The sequence below is a fragment of the Scedosporium apiospermum genome (genome assembly GCF_000732125.1).
Source record: "Scedosporium apiospermum strain IHEM 14462 chromosome Unknown SEQ_SAPIO_0165, whole genome shotgun sequence".
Taxonomy (NCBI): domain Eukaryota; kingdom Fungi; phylum Ascomycota; class Sordariomycetes; order Microascales; family Microascaceae; genus Scedosporium; species Scedosporium apiospermum.
Genome location: NW_015971866.1, coordinates 875,299 through 898,591, shown reverse-complemented (window position 1 = coordinate 898,591; position 23,293 = coordinate 875,299). Strand labels below are relative to the sequence as shown.

The following is a 23,293-nucleotide window of genomic DNA, read 5'->3' as shown; positions in this document are numbered from 1 at the left end:
ATTATTTTAGCAAACCAGACGGAGGGAATTGTATCCATGTTGCATATTGGAAAGTACGGAGTAGAAGCGGCTGACTCGTGTGGGAAAAAAAAGAGAGAAACACAAAGCAAAAAAAGTGATTGTGCTTCGCACAACGCTCGTTGCCCAGCCGGAGGTTAAGTTTGCCGTCTGTTTTGGTCCTGTGGATAATACTTTCCGCACTTTGTTTCGAGACTGGGCCTCCAAGGATCATTGAACGTCGAGACACTCATGAACGCAACAGCAGATCACCGGCATGGATCGCTCTTTCTGGGCATGCCGGAGTCTTCAAGATGCTCACTCGGCTGGTGTCCACCGGGGGTAATCTGGATGTAGCTGGGAAAAGGATGAGCCCACAAAAGTTAAGGTGGTATTGGGCTTAACGGTGCCTGCTCCTCATGCTTCATACTTTGCTTTGTAGCGCATTCGGGCGTGTTTAAGCCGTGGCACTGGTGACGAAGCATTCGAATCCTTGAGGCATTTATTGTTGTTGTTGGGCTGAAAGTTGAGGCAGAATCAGTGTATGTGTGTGTACGTGTGTGTGTGTGTGTTGCTGCGGATGATCCTCGTACAAATCTTATTTGTGCCAGACTACGCACACGTACTCTAGTCCCGCATTGTGTACGAAGTACGAATATGGAGACGATGCCATTCCTGGTGGTTTCCTCAAAGAGTAATTTGGGAGTTGATTGGGAGGGATGGACAGAACTAAACTGAAGAAACGAAGAAATACTACGTGAAGTCCACTCCAATCAATTTTACTTTAGTCTCGTCAGTTTCTCACGCTCAAGCTCGGCAACTACGAAGTACTTTATTGAAAGACCGCACTACGGAGGAAGGAGTAGTGCCGGCCGCCTCCTCGATCGTACCATCATTGATGGCATTGCGGTAGCCAGGCTGGGAGGGTCGCAAAGTGAAATGCAATCAGCCAGAACCGGCCGGGTCAGTGCTTGTATCAGTGGCGGCGCACTCACACCTAAACTAATGCAAAGGAACAGGTTCAGTCTTTTTTTTTTTTTTTTTTTTTCAATCAAGCCTGGTGAGACGCGACCAGGGGAGGGTCCTTGGATGGAACGAATCACCATCGTGCAGTGTAGGTGGCAACATCCAAGCTGACACTACCCTTCGAGCCAGACGGAACGGTAAAACGCCGCTCGGTATTAAACTCGTTCACTTCGTACCTCCGTACTTCGTAACACTTTGTACTCGAAGACGGTGTTTGTCAACCCACTGAGCGGATAACACTCATACGGAGTACGCCACGTCTTTCAGGCAACTCCGCTGCTTCGCTAACCTGGAGCGCCGGCTCCAGAGTATTGGAGTGGCAGGGTTGCATTGCTCGCATCAATGTTCCATCTTGATCAGATTTCCCTTGCTCAATCTCTCTCAACCCTCCCCTCAAACTCACAGGAAAGCACGAAGTATTACTTCGTACACTTCTCTTTCCGCCGTACTCCGTAGACAGCAAGTCCTGCGGTATTATTCTACGATTACTTCGTATGGCACAGCCCTGGGCCGGCTTCAGCCGTCTCGCATCCGGGGGCCGGATAGGGACCGTTATTCGATTCACGCGCCATACTTGGTACCCGAGTGGTTTGTTTGTGTCGCCAGCAAGGGATCTTCAGACGAGAGCATGGTTCCCTAATACTGACGAACCGCTTATCCGCTCTAGCCGGTTGAAAACGCCATGCTACCCGGTCTCGCAACAAGCCCAAGAGGGTAAGATCCTTCTCAAACAATACTTCGTAATCCTAGTTTAGGACGAGGGTGCAATTAAGTAGTTTATTACTTCTCTTCTCGAAGCGAGGTTGATGGCGGTCGCACTGTGAGTGCATGTGTTCAAGGTTCCAGGGTTGCTGCATCCGCCTTCATTGTCTTGGTCCGATTCCACTGATGGCACACTCCTGGGATGCACCATCGAAAGGTTCTTAGGCTTCGAGTGGCGCCCTCCTCAGTCCTCTATCCCCCTCCAAAAGCGAGCTAATATTAATAGTGCTAGGACTCAGGGATCTCCCTTCCAGCATACTTTCGCACAGTTCCATTGGCCTAGCCCCCTGTTCCAAGACAAGGGCATCTGGACAAATTTAGGGTCTAATGGTTCAAATGCTCCTGCCCTGCATCAATGTCGAAAACTTCACGGTTGCATATGCATCAACCATCCCCCGCGCCAATTGTGATAGGCATTGTACGGTATCATCGGTATGTGGACCGTATTTGGAGTGTAGTGTGCTTGTACCAATGCTGAGGTTTCCGTCTTGCCCAATGAGCTTTACTGCCACAGACGTTGGTCTGATTGGCGTGGCCGCCCTCAGGGCGGACATTCCGTGGATAGAAAATACGGAGCCCCAACATCCTTGGACTTCGTAAGTAGGACGGAGTAATCGTGTACGAAGTACTTCGTAGTGTAGATTTGTTTTTATCTCCCCACCAAAGTATGTTATGTACCTGCTAAAGACCCAGCAGCATGTACTTCGTAATATCGATCGCCTCTGCAAAGTTCATTGCCCGGTGGCTGAGCAAGTCAAAGGACAAGCAAAGTCCGATCCACTCAATACCCACATTTGGGTCCTGCACGACCATCCTCGGGACTGGCCCGCCTAGCGCCAACTCGAACTTCGATGATGGTTTGCCCCGTACGCTCGCTTAACTCCGTCGTGATATCACAGTCGAGTCTTCTCTCCACCTTCCTGAACCATCAGGGCTAGTGTACGTCGGAGCGTAGAGTGGTGGATACTAGTCTTTGAAGCACACTTACTATATTGATGCCAGTTTTTTCCAACGTGGACTCCTCAACACTATACTAGTGCCTTCTGCACAAGTGTCATGCAGTGTCGACAATCATCTCCTGATAATTGGAACACTTTAAGGGTGAAACTTATTGATAGGAAAATTTCGGCTCCTTGTTATGCCAAATTCGACGATGAGTAGGAAACACGACGTCGTACTTAAGAGGCGGGGGGGGAGGAACAGACTCTCCTCTCGGCCAAGAAATTGTATTTCGTATGATACGCTCGGGTTGCATTAAACGAGAAGAAGTCCGGAACGGAACCATATTTTTGATACGCGTCCCTGTAGGGAGTCAAGAATCCATGAAAAAGGAAACAAATCCCCATGATCACCCCAGTCTCCAGCCCTTGTCGGGGAATCTGGCACGCGGCTTGCCCTGTGCCATGCCATCAGAGATCAGTCGTTGCTCCAATCATTTGCTCAGTTGAACCCGCTGTCTTGTGCAAATTGTTACCTCCCCCCACCCCTTCAACGGCGAGGATTTCAATGCTGCCTTTACCATTCCCCACATTGCCGTGTTTCTAACATATTTGGGATACCGTACGAAATTCTACGTATTAACACTATACCTAATCCTCGTCGTTGCTTGAGAACAGGTAGTGTTTAGCCTTGAAATTATAGAGGGATACATCCTTGGAAGAGACTCTTAAACGCAACACAGTGTCAAGTGATTGGAATTGTAAAGACCTGACCAAAGCGTGAACACTCTCCCATTGATGTCGCCGCTCCCCCGCCGAATCCACACACTCCTCTGTTTGATATAACAGACACGCCCTCTTTGAGGAGGTCCATAATATTCAATGTGGGATTTTCTGAGGTGCTGAGCTCGTATGCTTGTTATACCGAAAGTAACAGGGCCAGCGACACTTTGATTTCTAGGTGGAGTCTTGCCGCAATTTCCTCCTCTGCTCTTGGTAATACCGAGACCCCGCTACCATGCATTGAAATTATTCAGTTGTCTAAAAATCAACATCTGCAGGAGGCCTGGACAGCCGGAGGCAATGATGTTTCCAGCACTTCACCCTATTCCGTAATTGTTGTCTGGTTGTACTAATGTACAAGCAGGCGTCAGCAGCGGCGTCGTACAGGAGAGTGCTACATTGCCTTGCCTTGCTTGGATGGTCAGGTCGCCCGTCCTAGTCGAAAAGCGGCTCGATACCCCTTAATTCACGGCCGCCCAGAAGTACTTCGTACCAAGGCAACCGGACAAGACCAGCAATCCGTAATCCTGGGATCTTCGCTCATTGTGACTGTCGACTTCATCCGGAATTGGTAATAGCATGGTATCCTGCAAGATATCGCGCGTGGCAAGGGTTGGGATAAATTGCTACACTAGGCTCTGATCTATCTCTTCTCAAGCTTGGAGGAGTGGATTGTCTGATGGAGGATGCGGGTATCAACTCAAGCACCTCCAGTCTACTAAGGAGATTACCTTACACGACTTCGAAGGCAACAGCTCTGGCACTAAGTAGATTGCAATTATCAGGCAATAGCGCTCATATGAAGGACTTCTGAACACTCTCAGAGACGGTCGCTGTATTAGTGTCATAAACTTCGTACATCCCCGAGACCCAGAAGAAAACCTAGCCCGACCCACTGATGGAATTTCCAAATTTCCACCGTATGGAGAAGGGTCTAGTGTACCCCCCTCCTGACTGAAAACTGTGTCGGTGTACGAAGTCAGCACGAAGTAGCGTATCCCAGCTTTATCAGTTCGAAGCAAACGTAGCATAGCCACTAGTACGAAGTACTTGGATCCCAAGTCCACAGAGGGAGCAGGATTGGAGTGACCGTTTTAGTGCATTGTCACCGATCTGCCCTATCCGTGAACCAGAAAGAAGCATTGGGACATTTGATGTATACTTGTACAACTACGGAGTACCTACCCAAGCACCATAATCAAAGTCTCAATTGATCAATTCTGGGTCCTGCTCCATCAATGGAAGGAGCAGGTCTCGAGCTTAAAATACACTACCCTTCCTCTGGCTTGTCTCACCCCTTCTTCCGCATGTCAGAGCTTTCCACATACACCCCCCCCCCTTTTGCACATCCCATATGACGCAGCCAACATTGAACTTTTTTTCTTCTTCTTCGGTTTTACTCCTAAATATTAGCCCCACGAACCAGACTGCTCTTGCTGCAGCTCAGCTGCCCCCCAGTTGGCCTCTTTCCCACACACCCCCCGTCGCCTTTGTTCCTCCCATCTCCATGTTTTGTACTTTGCTGTGTACCTTCGCCTTGCCTCTTTGGCTGCTCCAAACATTTGCAAGCGGCGGTCTCCAAGATCAAGGCCTCTAAGAAAAGGTCGACAATACAATTTAGTACCATTACACAAGGGAGCAGTGTACATTCTCCCACACCGTTACGCTGTCCCCCTCCGGTACCGCCACCCACTTGGCCACCAAAAGACAAGGGGACCAAGGGACCCGGGATGCAAGGCCGTGGGACATAAGACCACCCAGACTCTCAGGTTGCCTTGGACCTTCAAGCCGATGTATGGACCGTCAGGCTTGACAAGCCTAACCTTTATGGGACCCTCTCCGTCGGTCCTAGTAAGTTATACATACAGGCATCAGCAAAAAAGCTACCACAGCCCCTTCTTCCAACCCAGGTCCTAGTGTGTGGAGTGTAGTGTACTTCATAACAAATATAATTTGATACATCAATTGATCCATACCTACTTCGTACTTCGAAGCGCGGCTCCCTCCGACTTTCAATGTTGTCTCCTAGCCTAACGGCATGTCCAACTGTACCTTTTCTTCCGTTGACCCTCCCCAATGTCACACACTGCCGCTCTGGGTCCATGTCCAGTCTATCCATCCCGATGGTTTCCCCCATGTCCAGACGACCCCATGATATCAATGGAGCCCGTGTACTCAGATATGTACACATGCCAAACCCGTCCCTGCCAAATATTGCTTTCTAGCCGGTCTGGCTCAAACGTAACATAGCGCGCAGACACACACTAAGAACTTATTATTCTCCCACACCATGGAACTATATTCAAAGTGAGCTGGTCTTGTCACTTGATCCCTCTCTTCCTTCCATGTCCCAAGCCAGCCGAGTCTGTCTACACCTACTTCAAACTTGGACGCTAAGAGTGGTTCCAATGGCCTTTTGATTGCTCTGGTCCCCCTGGTCAGGATGCACTCAGTCTCATCAAATATCACTTTACGCCTCCGTCTCCTTTGAACCCACACCACACTCCATCCACCATCCCACCTCATATCTGGAGCTGCCCTCTAACTCGTCATCCACGTTTATACTCCATACCCTCCTTCACTTCTCTTCTTCTCTTAGTCTCTTGACATGATGATATAACCCTGAGGTCGCCAACTCATCCCAACTCACCATCGGCTTCTTCACGCACCAGCTCTCTCCCCTCTTACACTTCTTCTTCCCTGTCTTCAACTCTTCTCCCATGCAGTTATAGCCAACCTGGCTCAACCGACTTGAGCATCTTACAACAGGCAAAACATGATGCCATCAACCCTCGGCTACCCGTCGGCCTGCGCCGACATGGCAACCCACCAGTACGCACATCCCGACACCGTCCATGACTCTTGGGCGAGACAGATGACTTCCTCGCAACTTATGAGGAGGCTTTCCCCTGGATCGAACGGCCAACGATCAGGAACCACGATGCGAATCACGAAGCCCAGCAGTGCAAGCAACAGTCCCAGGTCGTCCATGATGCTGAGCAGGAGGAGGACCTTGGTGAACGATGCCAACAACCTTGCCTGGAGAAAACAGCAGATGATGGAACAAGTTGTTCTCTCCGTCCCCAGCGTAGAATATTCTTCAGAACCCGTCAAGCGAGCCTCTCGTCCAGTAAGCTGGCATCCGGCTTCCTCACATCTCCAACTACAACCAACCACGACCCAAGTCCAACAAGACAACTCTCAGCAACTTCCCGCGTATTACTACCACAGCCAGGATATCTCAACAACAAACTACCAACACATGTCACCCATACCCTCATCCTACTCCTGCCACACCTCACCGGTGACGTTCTCTCCACTATCACTCCCTGGAAACGATTTCAGTGTCCAACCACCAAATCTTCCCGTCGACAACCAGAGCTGGGCCCTCCCACAGCATCAGATCCCAAGCTACGTCTCGCCGCCCCTAGAGCCATGCAACATATCCCCGGCCATGGGCAATAGCCTGGACTATCCCGAGTCATTCCCTTCTCTCTTCACCAACACTACGTCGCCCTCGCCCGCCATTATGAGCAGCACCACCGAAAGCTCGCACCCCTCGAGCATATCGGACTGGAGGTCGTTTGCCGAGCACGGGGTTGACCGAACTTCACCGCCCACTCCCGAGAACGTACCGCAAGTCCAACATATCAAGACCGCAGTCAAGTCGGAGGAGACGGTGCCATACGAGCCTTTGCAAGAATCAGAGGATGAGGGCGAGATTCTTGTCGGCATGGGCCTTTATGACGCGCCCGACAAGTACGAAGCCGACCTTGGTCTTAACAATTACCGGTCGAGCCTATCCTCCCTATTGGGCGGTGCACCGAAGCTTCAGGATTCCCCCGGAAAAGGCCTAAAGCTAGAGGAGACCTGGCAACCCCCAGAGAGCGACGATGAGGAGGACGAAGACGAGGAAGAAGATGACGAAAATGAAGGTGAGAAGGAAAAGTCGGAAAACTAAAGACGGAACCTACCGTCTGGAACCGCCATGCGCAATGACTTTTTATGATCCAATTTATTATTATGTACTATTTTACTGTTACGGATACGATAGAACTCTGGACTGGAAAGGTCAGGTCCCAGGACTAGGTTGGGAAAGCAATGGGAGTTTTTGGCATTTTAGGAACCAGGATTACAAGGAGTTCATTTAGATAATGGGTAGCCTCGAGCACCTGGTCAAGTGGAAATTTACTGTGAAGGGAACATTTCTCCCATTACTCTTTTTTTTTTTTTTTTTTCTTTGAGCAGGTGTGAGTGAGAATGAAGAGTTACTCCTCTTAGGTGTTCGTGTCTTTTGATGGAGAGCATCTCGTGTGTAAGTCGGGTTTTGCCATGACCCGTGACGTGTTCGCGTCTTGAGACATGTGATGGTAGAAGGCAGACAAAAGATTATCCTACGATGCCGAAAGATGGGAGAAAGAAATAAGGGGAAACGGAGGACGAGCCTTCTCGAACGCCCCGAAACCCGCTCCTCTACGAAGCAAGTAAGATCTTGAAAGGGACGAGATCTTCAGAAGTGGTGAGCAAATCGCGCACGGAGACGAAAAACAAAAAAGCAACAATATTATCAAGTATGAGGTATACTTGGTACATTTTTAGCTCGGCTTTGCTCCTTCCTCTCCCACTACCGCCTTGATCGGAACGGGGGAGGGTAGAAAGCGAGACAGAGCCTCATTGAGGGGAGACGCGGACCCCTGTCGGACATGTGGGCGGCAGTGGGCCTGTGCTTCCCTCGAGCTGTTTCTGGAAAGAGTCTTTTTGGGGGCGTTCTGAGTGGTTGGCATGTTGAAGGGAGGGGGCGTGGAGATTTGGTGTTGCGAAGGGTGGGGCGGAGGCGTGGGAGATTTTTGGAAGGGGTGTGGAAAAGGGCCCTTTTTTTTTTTTTTTTTTTTTTTTTTTTTTTTGGTGAGCTGGGTGGATTTGGATGCGGGCCGGGGCCAAAGAGACGTGAGGAAGGGTGGAGGCTATGACTCCATGGTTCTCGAGGTCAAAAAATGGGGATGGAGAAAGTGATGGTGGGGACCGGGGGGGGAAGGGGTGGGTGTGTGAGTAGGCGGAGATAAACTGCACCCCAACCAACCCAGAGTTGAGTTCGGTGGGCTGAGAATGTGTTTGTCTTTGATCTCGGTTGGGGGTGTGTGGACCGCAGGGTAAAGAGGGGGTGCTGTATTTCTCTCATCGGCCCTGGTCCCGCCCCCCGGTCGGGCTTGCGATGGATGTTGTGATCAGCACACATATCGTGGGAACACAGACGTGTGATAGTGGTCGTGTGGTACCTTGTGGTAGCAGCGATGCTTGTACATGATGCATTGGGGAGGGGAGGGATGAGACGAGACCCATGGCTGGTGCTGTGCTCTGCTGCTTGAGAATACCTCCGGGCTTGTTGCACGGTACGAAGTACTTCGTCCTACGAGTGAGGAAGTACCATAAGAACTGGGCCATGCCATGGAAAGAACGCCCATCTCTCTGGAAGGAATCCCGAATCTGTACTCCCCGGCAAACAAGGGTGGACCACACTAGCGCGGTTTACTTCAGAAATGACTCTCCTATCACGGTCGGCCTCCGTTTCCCCTGACAGCAACGTCGGTAAAGAATATCGATATTGGCCGATGTCTCTCAAGGTGACCCGCAGGGATGAATTTGGTCCTCCACTCCAAAATCCTGCCGAGTAATTACTTCGTAGTTTACCTCGTCCAACCTTGTGCGCTCGATCAATCGCGATGGATGGATTATGTCAGATTTGAATTTTTACTTGGCGAACTCTCAAAAAGCCAACACCCTTGATGCTCCATACATTTTCTTTTTTCCTTTTGCCAAAAATTAACCACAAGCGAAATTTTCAATTCCAGACATTGGAACGGCAGACTCGCCCTCGCACGCTAAAAAACAGGGAGAAGACAAAAAATGGTCCAATTCATCTTCACTCCCTGGCGTGATCGCCAAGAACTCCTGACTGTGCGGGGGCAGTTCTACCCCCAGGCGCCAGACATTTCAGGCGATGACGCCCCCGAGCTAGGGTTGACCGATGATCACGACGCCGCCGAAGACCAACGGCAAGCGCGGCAAAAGCTTCAGCACCGTGCCGTGGCGAGAGTGTCGATGTGGGTGCAGCGAGGGAACTGCCCGCATCTGGTGGAATCGACGGCGCTCCTCACTGCGGCGATCCTCAGCGACGAGGAGCTCCTGGGTGGTCCGGATCGTCAAGGCTCGTCGGCGTATGCGGTGCGAGCGGCGTATTCGACGGCCTTTAGTCGGTATGGCTCGGTTTTTCATCTCATTCCCCTGGTTTCTTTTTGCATGCTTTTTTTGTTTCTTTTTTTCCTGTGTATGCCGAGCTCTGGACGGCTTTTTTCTACCTCCGCCTTCTGGTAGGCACGGAGGGGCGGGAGGCAGTAGGCGTAGCTTTCGGGGACCATTTTTCGGCGTCATTTGAGAAAGAGATCATCGTAGGACTGCTCGTGACTCAGGCTCTCTTGGCTGAAGCTTCTACCACCATTGCCGTGAAGATGCTGTGCCTGTTTACCACCGTCAATGGCTTCTTAGTAAATGTGAAACCTCTCTGCCTCTCTTACGCCAGAGGTGCCGGTGTAAAAAAAAAAAAAAAAAAAAAAAAAAAAAAAAAAAGAAAAGAAAAGAAAAACCAGATAAGATGACGGAACTATTTGCGCGTTGCCTTGTATTTTTGGCACCGTTTTGCGGAGACCAGCATTCGTCATGGCAGCTTACTGACGGTGGAATCATCGTTGTAGATTCGTTACGGGTCTCATGGATATGCAACAGGACAAGCAACGGAAGATGAGCATGTTTTCGATCGCAAAGACGATAGGTCTCCCCGCAACCTTTGTCGAACTACGGCACCAAGCGACACACGAGCAGCTCCCCTCCCTCGCAAGACTACGATCGGCGGCCGAGAAAGCGTTGGCATGGATATGGGAATACTACTGGAAACACCTAGAGGATCAGAGCTCGACCCAGGAACCACCAACCGATCCGTGCTACGAGTCTCTCGTCGATTATCTGAGCCACGTCGAGACTAAGGACGCGTCGCCCCTGGTGGAAAGCGATGGATTTCAGGAGTTGCTTCGGCGATGGGGGAAGGCTCGGGTTCTGAGGACGCTGATGGCCATTTCTGATAAGATGGAGAATGGCCGGGTCCTTCTAAGATGTCTGCAGGCTTTGCGACAGCTGATAGAAATTGATGGTTCTGATGGAGGAAATTCGACCTCGCGACCGTCGGAGCTGAAGGACGTGGATACTGTGAGGGACGAGATTACGAGGGCACAAGACCAACTATCTACAGAGGACGCTCGCGTATCGGGCGCCGGCCCCGGAGGGCAAACGGAGTCTCTTGACCCGGGGTCGGGAGAAGATATCGGATGGTCCCGATATGAGAGGTGGGAGCCGAAGCCGATTGGGGTGGTGTGAGGAGCCCCGATCTTGCGTCACCGTCTTTTTCTTCAATGTTGGCTTTTCTTTAGATACCCCGTTTTTCCTGGTTCGGCGTGTTTTGCACCGAGCCGAGAAGTCAAGTGTAGGATTTGCTCATGATGCATTGCGACTGCCGACGGAGCTGTTCCGATGCTTACAATTGTGTGTTGTCTGGATGGATCACGGCAATTAGTCATCCAGACACCTTTGCTTCAGTCTCTCCAATTGCATCGAAATGCGCGGTAACATTGTAATATTGAACCCCGCGTCATTGAAGCTCCTCTTACAAAGCAAGAGCTCATTGTGATGCCATGATACAACTGTACATGACGGCATCTCGACGAGTGCAGCCAACAACAATCCATACTTTACTCGCAATTGATCTTCAGTTGCTATTTTGCCAATGCCCAGACCTGTAGTGAGCTCCCTGCTCCGTTTTACACCTCGAATTTATTCCCAGCAAACCAGGTTCGCAGCGAAGTGCGCCGGCGTAAGCGAAGCTCGCGGTTCTATGGCACAAGCTCGGAATGGGTGAGCTAACCTTTGCGTAAATAGCTTACGCCGCTGCCGAAACGCAAGATGCATATCCAAAGTATTCCCATGTGTGAGTTTTCCCATCTCGCAAGTTGGTTGAGAAATTTGAAGTGTCTGATATTGGTTTTAAAGGGAATGACAACTATGCGTACCTCGTTGTTGATAAGAAGACGAAGGATGCTGTGATCATTGACCCGGCACATCCACCAGAGTGAGCTCTCTCTCTCTCTTCTTCAATGTCTCGGGATGCTTTTCTGCTGGATTTGGAACTTACCGTTTAGAAAGGGTCTTGCCGACGCTCAAGAAGGCTCTTGAATCCGATGGTCTCAACCTCATCTCTATCGTCAACACCCACCAGTACGTCTCTCTCATTAGTGGACCTTGCGATGAGTGTAACGGGCAGATACTAACTCATGATAACCCAGCCATCACGACCATGCGGGGGGAAACATGAGAATAGTTAGTTTCACCCTTGGCTCTCAAATTTTTATCCCCCTTCTCATAAAGTCTGTACCTCGGCTAACCGATATATCACTTTTCTCCCAACCTCCAGCGTGAGGGACTCGGCAAGCCCAATCTTCCAATCTGGGGAGGAAGGAATTGCGAAGGCGTGACGTTGACGCCGGGTCACAACGAGAAGCTCAAGATTGGTAACATCTCCGCCACGAGCCTTCACACGCCGTGCCACACCCAGGACAGCATCTGCTGGTTTTTAGAGGATGGCGACCGTCGGGTTGTCTTCTCGGGGGATACCCTGTTTATTGGCGGTAAGGAGAAGCAGTTGAGCATGTACTGGATCTAGAGCGATTTTGTTCTGATTTCCTTTCTTAGGCTGTGGAAGGTTTTTCGAGGGAACACCCTCCGAAATGCACAAGGCACTCAACGGGGTCCTTGCGGCGCTTCCCGACGATACTGCCATCTATGTTAGTGCCGCTCAACACACACGTTCAGTCCTCCCACTTTCAAGACTCCTTATACTGATATTTCATCTAGCCCGGCCACGAATACACCAAGTCCAACGTAAAGTTTGCTCTTTCCGTTGTCCAAGATAGCCCTGTTCAGAAGCTCTCGACGTTTATGGATGAGAACAAAGAGTCGCAGGGCAAGTTCACGATTGGTGACGAAAAGGTAGGAGACCATGGAAATAATGCTTTTCACCCGTTGCGAAGTCAAGTAGCGGGCAAAAGCTGACTCTTGTTCCACGTGTAGAAGCACAACGTGTTCATGCGAGTAGAGGTATGTTAGCAGTGGTCGATCTCACAGATATATATATATATATATATACCCAGCCACGGAGCTTGGGCACCGAAAACGCTAACACCCCAGTCAAATAGGATCCCGAGGTACAAAAAGCAGTCGGTCTCTCCGACCCCATCGACGTGATGACCAAGCTCAGGGAGTTGAAGAATAACTTCAAGTAAGTAGAAGTAAGCGGGTGAGGACATTGGTCTTTGATAGGGGATGGGAAGCATCGAGATGTCAGAACTGCCGAGGCTGATGATGGCCTCCAGTCCCTCCATGCAAGCATCAAAGATGTAAAAGTGCTACGATTATCAAGGTATATAACCTGGAGAGGATTCCTCGCATATACCTATTGCGTCTGTGGACAAAAATATAACAGCACGATCAAGTCATTTTTGTTTTCTTATAAACGGTCGCGAATGCTCATCCACGAGCGATTTTAGCGCTCAAGGACAAAGATGATGTCTCTCTGGCTAGTGATATGCAAGTCTTAGAAGTTGTAGAGTCTGTCATATACATGCATATACATAGATCCCTCTTCATTCAGAGGCTTATTCTGACTCATACAATAGATTTGGGGCCTGTTCGAACGCGGTCGTCTGTTTCAGGAAGTGGGAGATGGCCCGTAACGATGGACTACATTTGGCCGAGATGGTCTCTCTGATGGGATCGCCCCCGAAGCAACTCCCGGAGCGAAGCGAAGCCAGAAGTGTCGCCAATATTAGGATGTTGAAGGTGAAACCCAATCCACTCCTCTGTGGCCTATCTCGCCGTTCTATTCAGGAAATACGTCGACGTGCCCGGTTGTCCATGGTTGCCACAACTGGGCCCACGATGCCTCCACTCCTGAGACTCCACAACACCGGCTTAGCCTTTATAGGACGGTTTCCTTCCCGTCACCAGTACATACGACCATAGCTCGCAGAATATTGAGGGTCCTGTGCTATGAGACAGTGTCAGCGGAGCCATCCTTACGGTGCAAGCTGCGTCAAGCAAGAGAAGAGCAGGATCCAAGAGACTCTGAGTCAAGAGCATTCGGTGGGTTTGCGACACGGAAACAAGTCCTGGGAATCGAGCCTCGATAAAGGCTGGGTACCGCGCAAGCAAGCCCGCGGTTCACGGCGCATCAACAACCAATCATGTCCACCTCCACGCTCTGGCCGCGACCGTGGCTGCGCTGGGCTCATTTTCTGACCACAACGCGCAGCAAGCGGCACGATAGACGTAATTGATGAAACCGCTCTGAACACATGCAACACAGCACCTACAACACCAGCCCAGTCGCGTCACGTCCACGAATCATCACAACTATGTTGTCAAGCCTCTGGCGGCTGATCGCGTTGACAAGGGAGATATCGAACGTTCACGAAACGGAGGGACGATAAGAACGCAACGGAGCCAGGTAACGACCATGGTGCTGCTTGTTATTGCTACGAGTCAGGCTAACAGCTCTACGCACAGTCACCTTTATATAGTAAAGGAGAACACGCTGCTCATTGCGCAGGATCCTGCGGCACCGCCTGATTGGCCCAAGCCGCTTCGCCGCCTTCATCTCCTCCCTACCAAGCTCAGGACATCGTACGCCCATCTGCCCGTGTCCGGGCGAGGACGAGGTCGATACGAAGACGATGGAGACGCTCAAAGAAGGATTCAAAGTCGAAATCTCGGTCACATAGATGAGGATCAGCTTCTAGCAACTGAGCGCTCCAATGGTGTACATGTACAAGAAAGTGCTCTTTTTTCTTCAACCCGATTAAAATCGCTCCAATATATACAGAGGTTCGAGATGGACTAGTTCACGCCAGTCGACAATATACTCGCGAATACATTCTGCTCGCAACCGGTCACGACCGGCAATCTCACTATAACGAGCGGCATCCTCCCCCCGAAACCTGGTTAGACGCGACAAGACGTCACGTAAAGAGGCCGCCGTAATCAAGCAAGTCCAATCATCCACAGCATCTTCAAGCCCCCCTACTACCTCATCCAGCATGGCGACGCCTTGTGAAGCCTCGTCGACCGGCGGTGGAGGATCTAGAGTTTGCCGCCATCGTCTGCGGGCAGCCCGACGTCTCAGGCCCAGTTTCTTGCGGATTTCCTTGAGTTCGGCTCTTTTTTTGCGCTGGTTCTCGTTTCTGATACAGGCGAGCAGTGCAAGTATCTTGGCTGCTTCTGCCATGCCGCGGGTCCGCGCATTCCAGGTTGTTGTGCTTGCGCCATCGCCTCTTGCTAGGTCGTGATGAGTACGGTTCCAGAGCTCGGTCGCCAGTGTTCCGGCAAGAGTATCGTCGTGACAGATGTAGTGAGCGGCGACGGCGTAGTTACACAGGACGTTGATTGTGTGATCGGAAGAAGGGCCGTGCTCACCCTCGGCCTCCTGACGAGCCTCCGCATAGTAACTCAGAAACTCCTGCTTGTCTAAGCCGTCGGTGTCCCAGTAACGGTAATAGCTTGCCCACGCGTTGAGGACAACCGGATGAGCATGACCGAGTCTGGTGGAGTAAGCACGGGCAGTACACAGAGCACTGATCCGGATGATGTTCTGAAGATCGGCAAGCGGGACATTGAGGAATGCCTCTAGAAGTCGAATCAGCCCGGCAATTCTCCCGTCGTTCTCTTCCGGTAAGGGATTTTGTAGAGCACGGACGAAGGTCGTAACGTGAGCGGAAGTATCGCCCATGGAATATCCCAGCTGAGGTCCGAAACCTCTGAGGATCCTACATACGTTCCAGAAGTAGGGCAGGATGTGCGGAGTACTTTGCGCAGCTATGCGTGGAAGGTCTCCTAGAACTATCTCGCTTAGCTGCTTCTTGGTAATATTCCTCATCGTCATTGTGGCTGCCTGTCTTCGCGCCCGGGCCGTGGGCAATTCCATATCGACATTAGGGGACTTGTACTTTCGAATAATGGCGGATACTCCGTCACAACGAGCCGAGAGAGCCTGCCAATCCAACTCGACCGAAACGAGCCGCCCATCGCGCTCAGGCTGCTGTTCCCGCAATGCCGTACCTGTACCGCCGGTTGAATCGAAGAAGCCTTTGACGTACTTGTCGATTGAGAGAAGGAGAGATATGTGTGTCTCGTAGAGGCGGTGGTTAAGGGAAGGTGGTATCGCACTCCAAGGTCGGATAGCAATGTACCCGGGGCATGGGGGGTGGTTAGCCAGGGCCTTCTTGGGCCTCGACCGGTTCCGGCCGTCCGGTGGATTCCCCGTCGTTGGCCTGGAGCTCGTTCCGCCAGTTCTATTCTTTCTGCATTCGGGCCAATCACGTAGCCTATTTTTGATTTCATCCCTCCTACGGCCTCAATCTATGTTAGTCTGGTTCTCGACTCTACGTCGGGGAAACTCGTTGCAAGAGAGAAGACGCACGTCGCCTGAAAGCCGTAGGAAGCATGGAGAACTAGTGAGGCTTCTTCCAAAGTGCAGGCTCGGCATATGTACAGATTTTGAACTACTGGTCTTATTCTTTGCCAAAGTTCTGGAGGGTAAGTGGCTACCCCCCTATTCGGCTTCGGTGGCCTCGGCTTGAGTTGAGATGGAAGGTCGTCGTTCGCCGTCGAGGAATGTGGGGGAGACATGGTTTAGTGCGTTTCAGATGGCGGGATAGAGAATTGGGAAAGGCGATCTATACGATCGGCCGTGGAATAGATGTTGTAGATGAAGGAAGAGATGAAGTGTGGGTTTCCGTAGGAGGGGAACCTTTGACCACCGAATAGAGATTGTTACACCGCAGTCGATGCCTTGTGTAAAGGGCGAGGTTTCTTCGGCGGGTACCTATATACCTTCTTTAAGAAAATAAGTATTTAAAAAAAGAAGAAATCCAGATAGAAGCCTTTAAAGTGGTGGGAGTTGGACTTATATCACGGTTTAGCGGAGATTCCGAAGCTGTTACCCGGGGTTGCCGACGAGTAAGGGGAGTCCATTCTACGGAAGTCTCTGATAAGTGAACAAGACGTTAGGTGTGGCACGCCTCAAGAGAAAGGCTGCGAGAGGTAAGCTCGGTTCTCAGTCTCGGGTACGACGATAGAAGCTCCTTCCATCACCTACCACGCTCCCCCCAAAACAACCTCGCCGGTTGACGTGATCGGCCATAAGAGTCTGTCTGTTCATGATGCCAACACAGAGAAGCTGTAGATAAGTTGCAGGCCACGTCAAAATGCATATCGCGATAGCTGCGTTAATGAACATTGGGCGGAACGCACTCGCGATGCAGGAAGAACGAGAGTCGTGACCGTGACCGTGTCCGTGTCGCGATTTGGTGCTACTGACGACTGACGCGGACCACAACCCTCATAATAATTGGGATGGTAAGGCTACGGAGGCGCAGGACTCGGGTCGTTCGTGAGTGGCCGAAACGACTAAAGTGTCGGTGGGGTTAATGCACACGTTTCCGGCCTGGTCAATAGCATGTCTCGATTTCTTGCAGACTGCATGACTTCGTGGCCTGGCCATTCAAGCGCGCTCTCCCTGCTTCGACTGATGGTGGCCCTGTCAACCATCTGATTTGCCTGCCATGGAATATAAGATGAGGACTCGTCGCAGGGTTGGCTGAACTGAACTGCTTCAATGTTGTGTAAGTGGCTTTGCAGCCAACCATCTCGCGCACGATATGCGGAGGCATGACGCAGGAGGAAGCTTCGCGTTTTGACCCTGGTGTCTAAGTGGTGCAGGTTGGTGAGGATCGAGACGCGTCCATCATCACAAACAACCAGAGGCCCTCACTCGACGCCCCCCGTTTAATTGGGCCGTGTCGAGTAGATACTGTTAATCCGGAATATTGGACAATTAGAGCAGATTTTTCGAGTATTAAAGCCCGGCTCCCCGCTTGAGACACCGCCATTTTCCAGCCTGGCTCACCAGTGAGGATCTACCCAGATCAATCTCAAGTTCATATCTGCATCTGGTTCTGGCGGTTCTGCCCCAGTGTTCAATACCTCATCAAGCCGCTCCTATTCTCTTTGAAGAAAATGATGGCCAGTTCATCAAGATCATCCAAATCCTCTCGATCATCCAGGTCATCATCCACTTCTTCCAAATCATCCAAGTCCTCCGGATCTTCTACCTCTAGGTCTACAAACCCTTCTAAATCCTCCAGTCAACTCCTTGGCCCCATCGTGTCATCGTCATCGCCATCGTCGCCTTCTTCATCTTCCTCAGCGCGACATGCGCCCAGATCCCCCAAGCATGACAAGGCCCTCGCGTCTCCCCTCTCGACCGATCCCTCTGCCAAGGGGGGAGATTACATGAGTGATTCGGATGTCGAATCCCTATGGCAAGAACTTAGGGAGAAAGATAACAAGGGGAGCATGATTGTTGCCGTTGTGAGACCCGATCAAGCGAAGGAGGTGAAGAGGGTTGTCAAAGAAAAGAATCGAAAGGCCAAGGACGAAGATAAGCTCAGTAAGTCACGCCTCGTCGCCCTCCCTCCCACTTGCAAGTTCCAAGTGGTTGTGACCTCATCCAGTCGGGACTGGTTTTGGAAAAAGAGCTGACACTAACACTTCCGACTACCGTAGGTTCCAAAGTCGTCATAACCACGCCGGCCAACCTTCAGCAAATCATCGAGGAGAAGCTCAGCGGCGTGTTCCACACGCTCCAGCTATTGGTTGCCTCCGGGGTGGATTCCATCACCTACTACATCCCCGATGTTGTGAAGAAGGTCTACGTTAGTTGCAGCTCTCAGCGTGCTGACAATTTGCGTATCGGCGCTTCGTCGACCTACTGCGGCGTGAGGACGAATAGCTGGGACCTCCTAGGTCAACAGTTTCGCAAAGCCAATTACAAGATCACTCACGAAGATGGGTGCTATTTTGACCTTCCAGAAGAATATGCCGGTAGCTTATGCAGTCGGTCAACAACCATAGGATCCGACATGTCCGATCAGGAGCTAACCGAGCTGCGCGAGAAGATCGCCGACTTCCACGACGCCGTTGCAGCCGGGCCATCAGACGTAAAGCCAGAGGCGAGTCCATCGCCAGTGAGTCAAGGCCAGCCGCAGCCTCCTCCACGTGCTAATGAGACAGAAACGGACTGGTTTAACAGGTGGAAGTCGCTCCTCGCCGTCATCATAGGTGCGGGGGCCGGGGGTGCTGCTGCCGGGGGTGTATTTTGGTGTAGCGCTAAGGGTATTTTCATCTCGAGCTCAAAGTTCACCCTTATGGCTGGCTCCTTTAAGGCCGGGGCTGCTGGGGCTGCTGGGGCTGCTTGCACCGCCGGACTCGCGACTGGCATCGCGGCCGCAGCCATCGTGTATCTCATTCCGTGGGACAAGGTCTTCAGCTACGTACAGAAGAAGCTGCGGGCCATCTGGGAGTACGCCCGCGATGCGCTTACCTGGGTTTGGGACAAGATCAAGCAAATGGCTGGCTATGTGGTCTCTATTGTCACTGCTCCGTTTACGTCTTGATTTGGCATTTTCCTCTTTTGGAAGACGAGGTTGGCTTGATTCTGTGTTCCTCGAACCGAGCTGGACGGAGATATGTTGTTAAGCTGGATTACCGCGGACCGCGTTAGTAGGTCTCTGTTTCGTTTTACATAAAGAATGACATTTCTATATCCTTAAACATTGCTACGAAAACGATTACTCTCTTGTCCGATGAAAGCCTTTCAAGTTTCAAGAGGAGCTGGGCAGACCCGAAGTCGATGTGCCTCGGAGCATAGATCCGCTGCTTTTTGCCTCCGAAATTGGTGGCAGAATCTGCGCGGCCCCAGCAGCATATTCTCTATTAATACAGTAGTCTTTAGAAAAAGAGAAGTAGCTTTTATTCTTTGGTATTATTAACTGAGGAAATTCATACTCGTGAAGCTGTTTTCATGGTTATGTAGTACGGAGTCGTACCTGAAGTGACTTAGGAATAGGTATCTTGAGTATTTCCACTTAAGCGACATAATTGCGCCCTAGGCTGTTCTAATAGTATTAGTCATACAGGAATGCCTTGAGCATTGTGAAATCTATGGTGCCTGAGGTCCCATTCTACCCACCGCAAGTTGCCGCTTGTATCAGCATCCTCCCCAAACATGCTTCCCTTCGACCATCTGTTGGATTATCGACATCGAGAAGGCCCCAATGCCGGTCGTCTATGATGACGACGCTATTATATCGGCCGTGTCCCCGCTTCAGTCAGGTGCCCTTTCGCGATCGTGACCTGCCGATCATCTTCTCACATCCTCGCCCCTTCCCTTTCTTAGCGACTGTCCGCGGGCCTTGTTCTACCTTGATGCGGTCGTGTGCGAAGCCACCGAAAACTGAAGGGATGTAATGTTCTGTGGCGCTGTAGGACGTAGTGAGGTGCCACTGTTAGAGCGGTCACGTCATTTCAGTCCGTATACGGACTGAAATGGCACCCGACCTCGCATCTCCCACACCCACGGCCCGCAATGTCTAGAGTTACTCAGTTTCCCTGATTATTATTCTCTTAACGCGCCCATATGAGGACCTGTATAGATGTGTGAGACCGACCTATGCTAGGACTCTGCAACCACCTATCTCTCTCTAATACGTCGAGACCCATTGCCAATCATGGAGCCTAATCAGCTTGAACATCCTGGCCGCTTCGCCGAGGATCGATCACTGATATGGCTTAATCCTCTCCTCATCATATCAAGTGAATAAACATAGAGAGGCCGGCGCTTAACATAAGCTGAATGGTCTCTACATTCGAATGCTCTCGAATTCGATCGCCTCCTCTCGGATCCCGGCGCTCACAAGCCCGGCGTTGTTGAACTGTAGCTCTAGTAGAACCCGACATAAGGGGCTGGAAATGGGGGACTTGTTAACTTCCTCAATAACACTGACATCGACACACATCCGCATTTCGACCGATTTGCCACCCCAAAGGAGCCCGGTATTTTGACAGGTGTTGGATATCCCGCCGACCACGGCATCAATTATACGAACTGGGAGTTGGCATCTCGTGAATGAGAGTGACCAATATAGGACGAATATAGGATAGGAACTCAAAACGCTGATGAGAAGATTTTGGGCCGCTTCAGGGTTAGATCCATAGATTGACCCCAATGAAAAGAACACAGAATCGAGCCGAGACACAGAAAGGGGGTCCTGTCATCACTTAATATCGCGATGCGATGCCGAGGCTCTGGGTGCTATCGCAAAAGGCGAGTTCTCCATGAAGTGCGTTAAAAGGGGGATATCATGCGGAAGATTGTATTACCCAAGGTGACTGGGTAGGTCCCGTTGCATGAGCCACGTATTTCGGATTCATCAAGATGATTACGTAGAGAGAGAGAGACAGGTGAGAAAGCGTAACAGGTGGACATCTCCTACTCCCCGGATACCCGCACCTTTCGAGGTCTGGACATCACAGGCATCCCCGTGCATCCCGGCCTAGCCCGCCAAACCCTTCTCGCTGCACCTTGAGCGTGGCCAATTCGACGGCGAATTTTAGCTTGGCTTCGGTGTCCCAGTCGGTGGAGTGGCATGTCAGGCCGTAAAGAAACCCGGCGATGAACGTGTCTCCCGCCCCAACTGTGCTGTAGGATTGCGGTTCTCGCGTGTCAGCCGTTTCCTTGAACTGTGGCTACTAAGCCGTGGTATGTCGACGGGGAAAGCGAGGGAATGAGAAGGGACGCCATCTGTCAACAGAAAACTGAGGTGGGATCGCTTTGTTTTCTCTAGCAGGGTCAAGGCAGAGATATATATGTGACTTGTGAATCGGGGGTGGCTTTCCATGCAACTCCCACTGCCTTTCTCTCTTCGTACTTGGGGAGATATGGGAAGGAGAAGCGGCTTGCGCTTCGCCGGGATGACTTATACGTACTCGACGACTTCGATATGACTTCCATCAGCGGGCGTCCCAACCGGGCATTCGGCAAGTAGCCCGTCAGACGGGGTGAATGCCGTCGCTCCCTGAGATCCCCAAGTGCACAAAGCCAGCGACCTAAACGCCGTTCGTCAGAATGAGGAGCAGAAGGCGAAGAAAGAAAAGAAAACTTTGTAGGCATCCTCAGACGCTGCTTTGTCCAGCGTCCCACGAAATGGGTGCGATGGCTAGAAAAGGCCGGCGTTTGCCAACCAACCGATCTTCTCCATCTAAGGCCAAGGCCCTCTGTACGGGTTGTAGAGGTAAATGAAGCCTTGCGGGAAAGAAAACAAAGACGACAACTCATTTTAGGGAAGGGGTAGTCTCTGCGTACGCTGTTCGCGGTGTCTCATTCTCAAGACAAGCTGCCGCATTGCCATGTCCCCGGGCCTAGAACAGATCATATAAGCACCATCGCCGGTCAGCATGCCATTTCCCTTGGCCAGACGTTCCCCCTCATGGATGCTCTAGTCTCCTATTCCCTTACTTCTGTCCCCTTTTCAGGTGCTCGGGGGAGAGGAAGGGAGAGAGGGAGGCCCAGGGAGAAAACAGCGCGGTACCATTTCTCGACAAAAGGGGAAATGCTTTTACCTCTGCCCAGCTCCGAGAGTAAAAGATGACATCGGCTGCCTCGGCTAGGCTCGTAAGCCCTTCCCTTCCTGGCTTTTCTACCTCGACGCTGATTTTGGCGTTGGGTAGGACGGACCGGAGGTGTTGGATGCATTGGAGGGTGGTTTCGGGGATCCGGCCCTTTTTCAACAGGTTAGTATGTGTTTGTGTCATTGAGCTGGACTCTGGAAAAAAGCCCCTTGCAGAGGCTCCAGGGAGACACGGTCTTCGTCGTCATGGAGTAGAGATATGTTAGGTCCATCCCACCCCTACACGCCATAGACTTATATCCTTTCGCTCAGAGGGAGAAGGAAACAGAAGAAAAGTAGTTCATCTCACCTCGAAGTGCCACCATGAACTCTCCGCACCCTCGAACTCCGCGACAACGCCCCTAAACTCCTCCAAAGTCATCTCCTCCAACCCATTATAATTCACAATAGTCCTACTCCCCGTCGCCAAACTCCTCACAATAAAACTACTAGCGGGCTCCTCGACACCATCCCTGTAAATACAAGTCAAGAAGCACCCCTCCACAAGCTCCTCATACCCTTCAGCCTCTTTCTCCTCCTTGCCCTGCGGCGTTCCTCTTGTCCTGAATGACGCCTTGATCCTCGCCGTAGCGGTGGAAGATATATCGGGGAGACAGCTGACAAGATGGGTCCTCACATCTGATAAGGCCGCCCCGTTCTTGAGGGACGAGTGGAGGAGGAGTTGGTGGAGGACTTCGAGGGAGTTGGGGCAGTTGCCTCCGCGGCGGACGGCGAGGGATTGGGCGCGGAGTTTGGAGTCTTCTTCGGGGAAGTAGGGGACGCTGTGCGAAAGTTAAATCCTTAGTATATATTAGAAGGTGATTTCTTCTTCTTTCCCATCTCTCTTTTCTACCTAAGAATCGTGTCGACGTAGCAGGCGCCGACCAGGAAGATGTGTTTCATCGTTGCTTGTATCTGAGGAATTTTTCAACGAAATATCCGGCGTTTTGCGGAGCTTGAAAGGACACTCGTGTGCTTCGAGCTTCTTCGGCAAATCGGCCTCGGCCGGGTTGATGATGATCTATGGCTAGTCGAGAAAGCGTTGGCTCGCCGGTGATACCAGCATCGATGATATGATGCCGGTTCGAACATGACCCTGACGAAAACCAAAAAAAAAAAAAAAAA

The 23,293-nt window shown here is 51.3% G+C and overlaps 3 protein-coding genes and 2 pseudogenes across 3 annotated transcripts; 3 read left to right on the top strand and 2 right to left on the bottom strand.

Moving 5' to 3' along the window:
- Positions 1 to 6,282: 6,282 nt before the first annotated feature.
- Positions 6,283 to 7,467, top strand: SAPIO_CDS10427 (annotated as a pseudogene; the record flags this gene model as incomplete).
- A 1,943-nt stretch (positions 7,468 to 9,410) lies between these two features.
- On the top strand, positions 9,411 to 12,889 carry SAPIO_CDS10426 (uncharacterized protein; the record flags this gene model as incomplete). The annotated part of the gene is made up of 12 exons (XM_016784012.1): positions 9,411 to 9,760; positions 10,256 to 10,900; positions 11,403 to 11,424; positions 11,490 to 11,538; positions 11,601 to 11,679; positions 11,754 to 11,825; positions 11,894 to 11,927; positions 12,022 to 12,235; positions 12,300 to 12,391; positions 12,462 to 12,596; positions 12,678 to 12,704; positions 12,803 to 12,889. 12 exons carry the CDS (start codon positions 9,411 to 9,413, stop codon positions 12,887 to 12,889), a joined length of 1,806 nt encoding a protein of 601 aa, XP_016638846.1.
- Positions 12,890 to 14,463: 1,574 nt separating this feature from the next.
- On the bottom strand, positions 14,464 to 15,543 carry SAPIO_CDS10425 (annotated as a pseudogene; the record flags this gene model as incomplete).
- A 2,138-nt stretch (positions 15,544 to 17,681) lies between these two features.
- On the top strand, positions 17,682 to 19,117 carry SAPIO_CDS10424 (uncharacterized protein; the record flags this gene model as incomplete). The annotated part of the gene is made up of 2 exons (XM_016784011.1): positions 17,682 to 18,111; positions 18,228 to 19,117. 2 exons carry the CDS (start codon positions 17,682 to 17,684, stop codon positions 19,115 to 19,117), a joined length of 1,320 nt encoding a protein of 439 aa, XP_016638845.1.
- Positions 19,118 to 21,029: 1,912 nt separating this feature from the next.
- SAPIO_CDS10423 (uncharacterized protein) lies at positions 21,030 to 23,071 on the bottom strand (the record flags this gene model as incomplete). Its single annotated transcript, XM_016784010.1, has 6 exons — positions 21,030 to 21,201; positions 21,489 to 21,608; positions 21,865 to 21,920; positions 22,122 to 22,280; positions 22,479 to 22,950; positions 23,022 to 23,071. 6 exons carry the CDS (start codon positions 23,069 to 23,071, stop codon positions 21,030 to 21,032), a joined length of 1,029 nt encoding a protein of 342 aa, XP_016638844.1.
- Between the last annotated feature and the right edge of the window lie 222 nt (positions 23,072 to 23,293).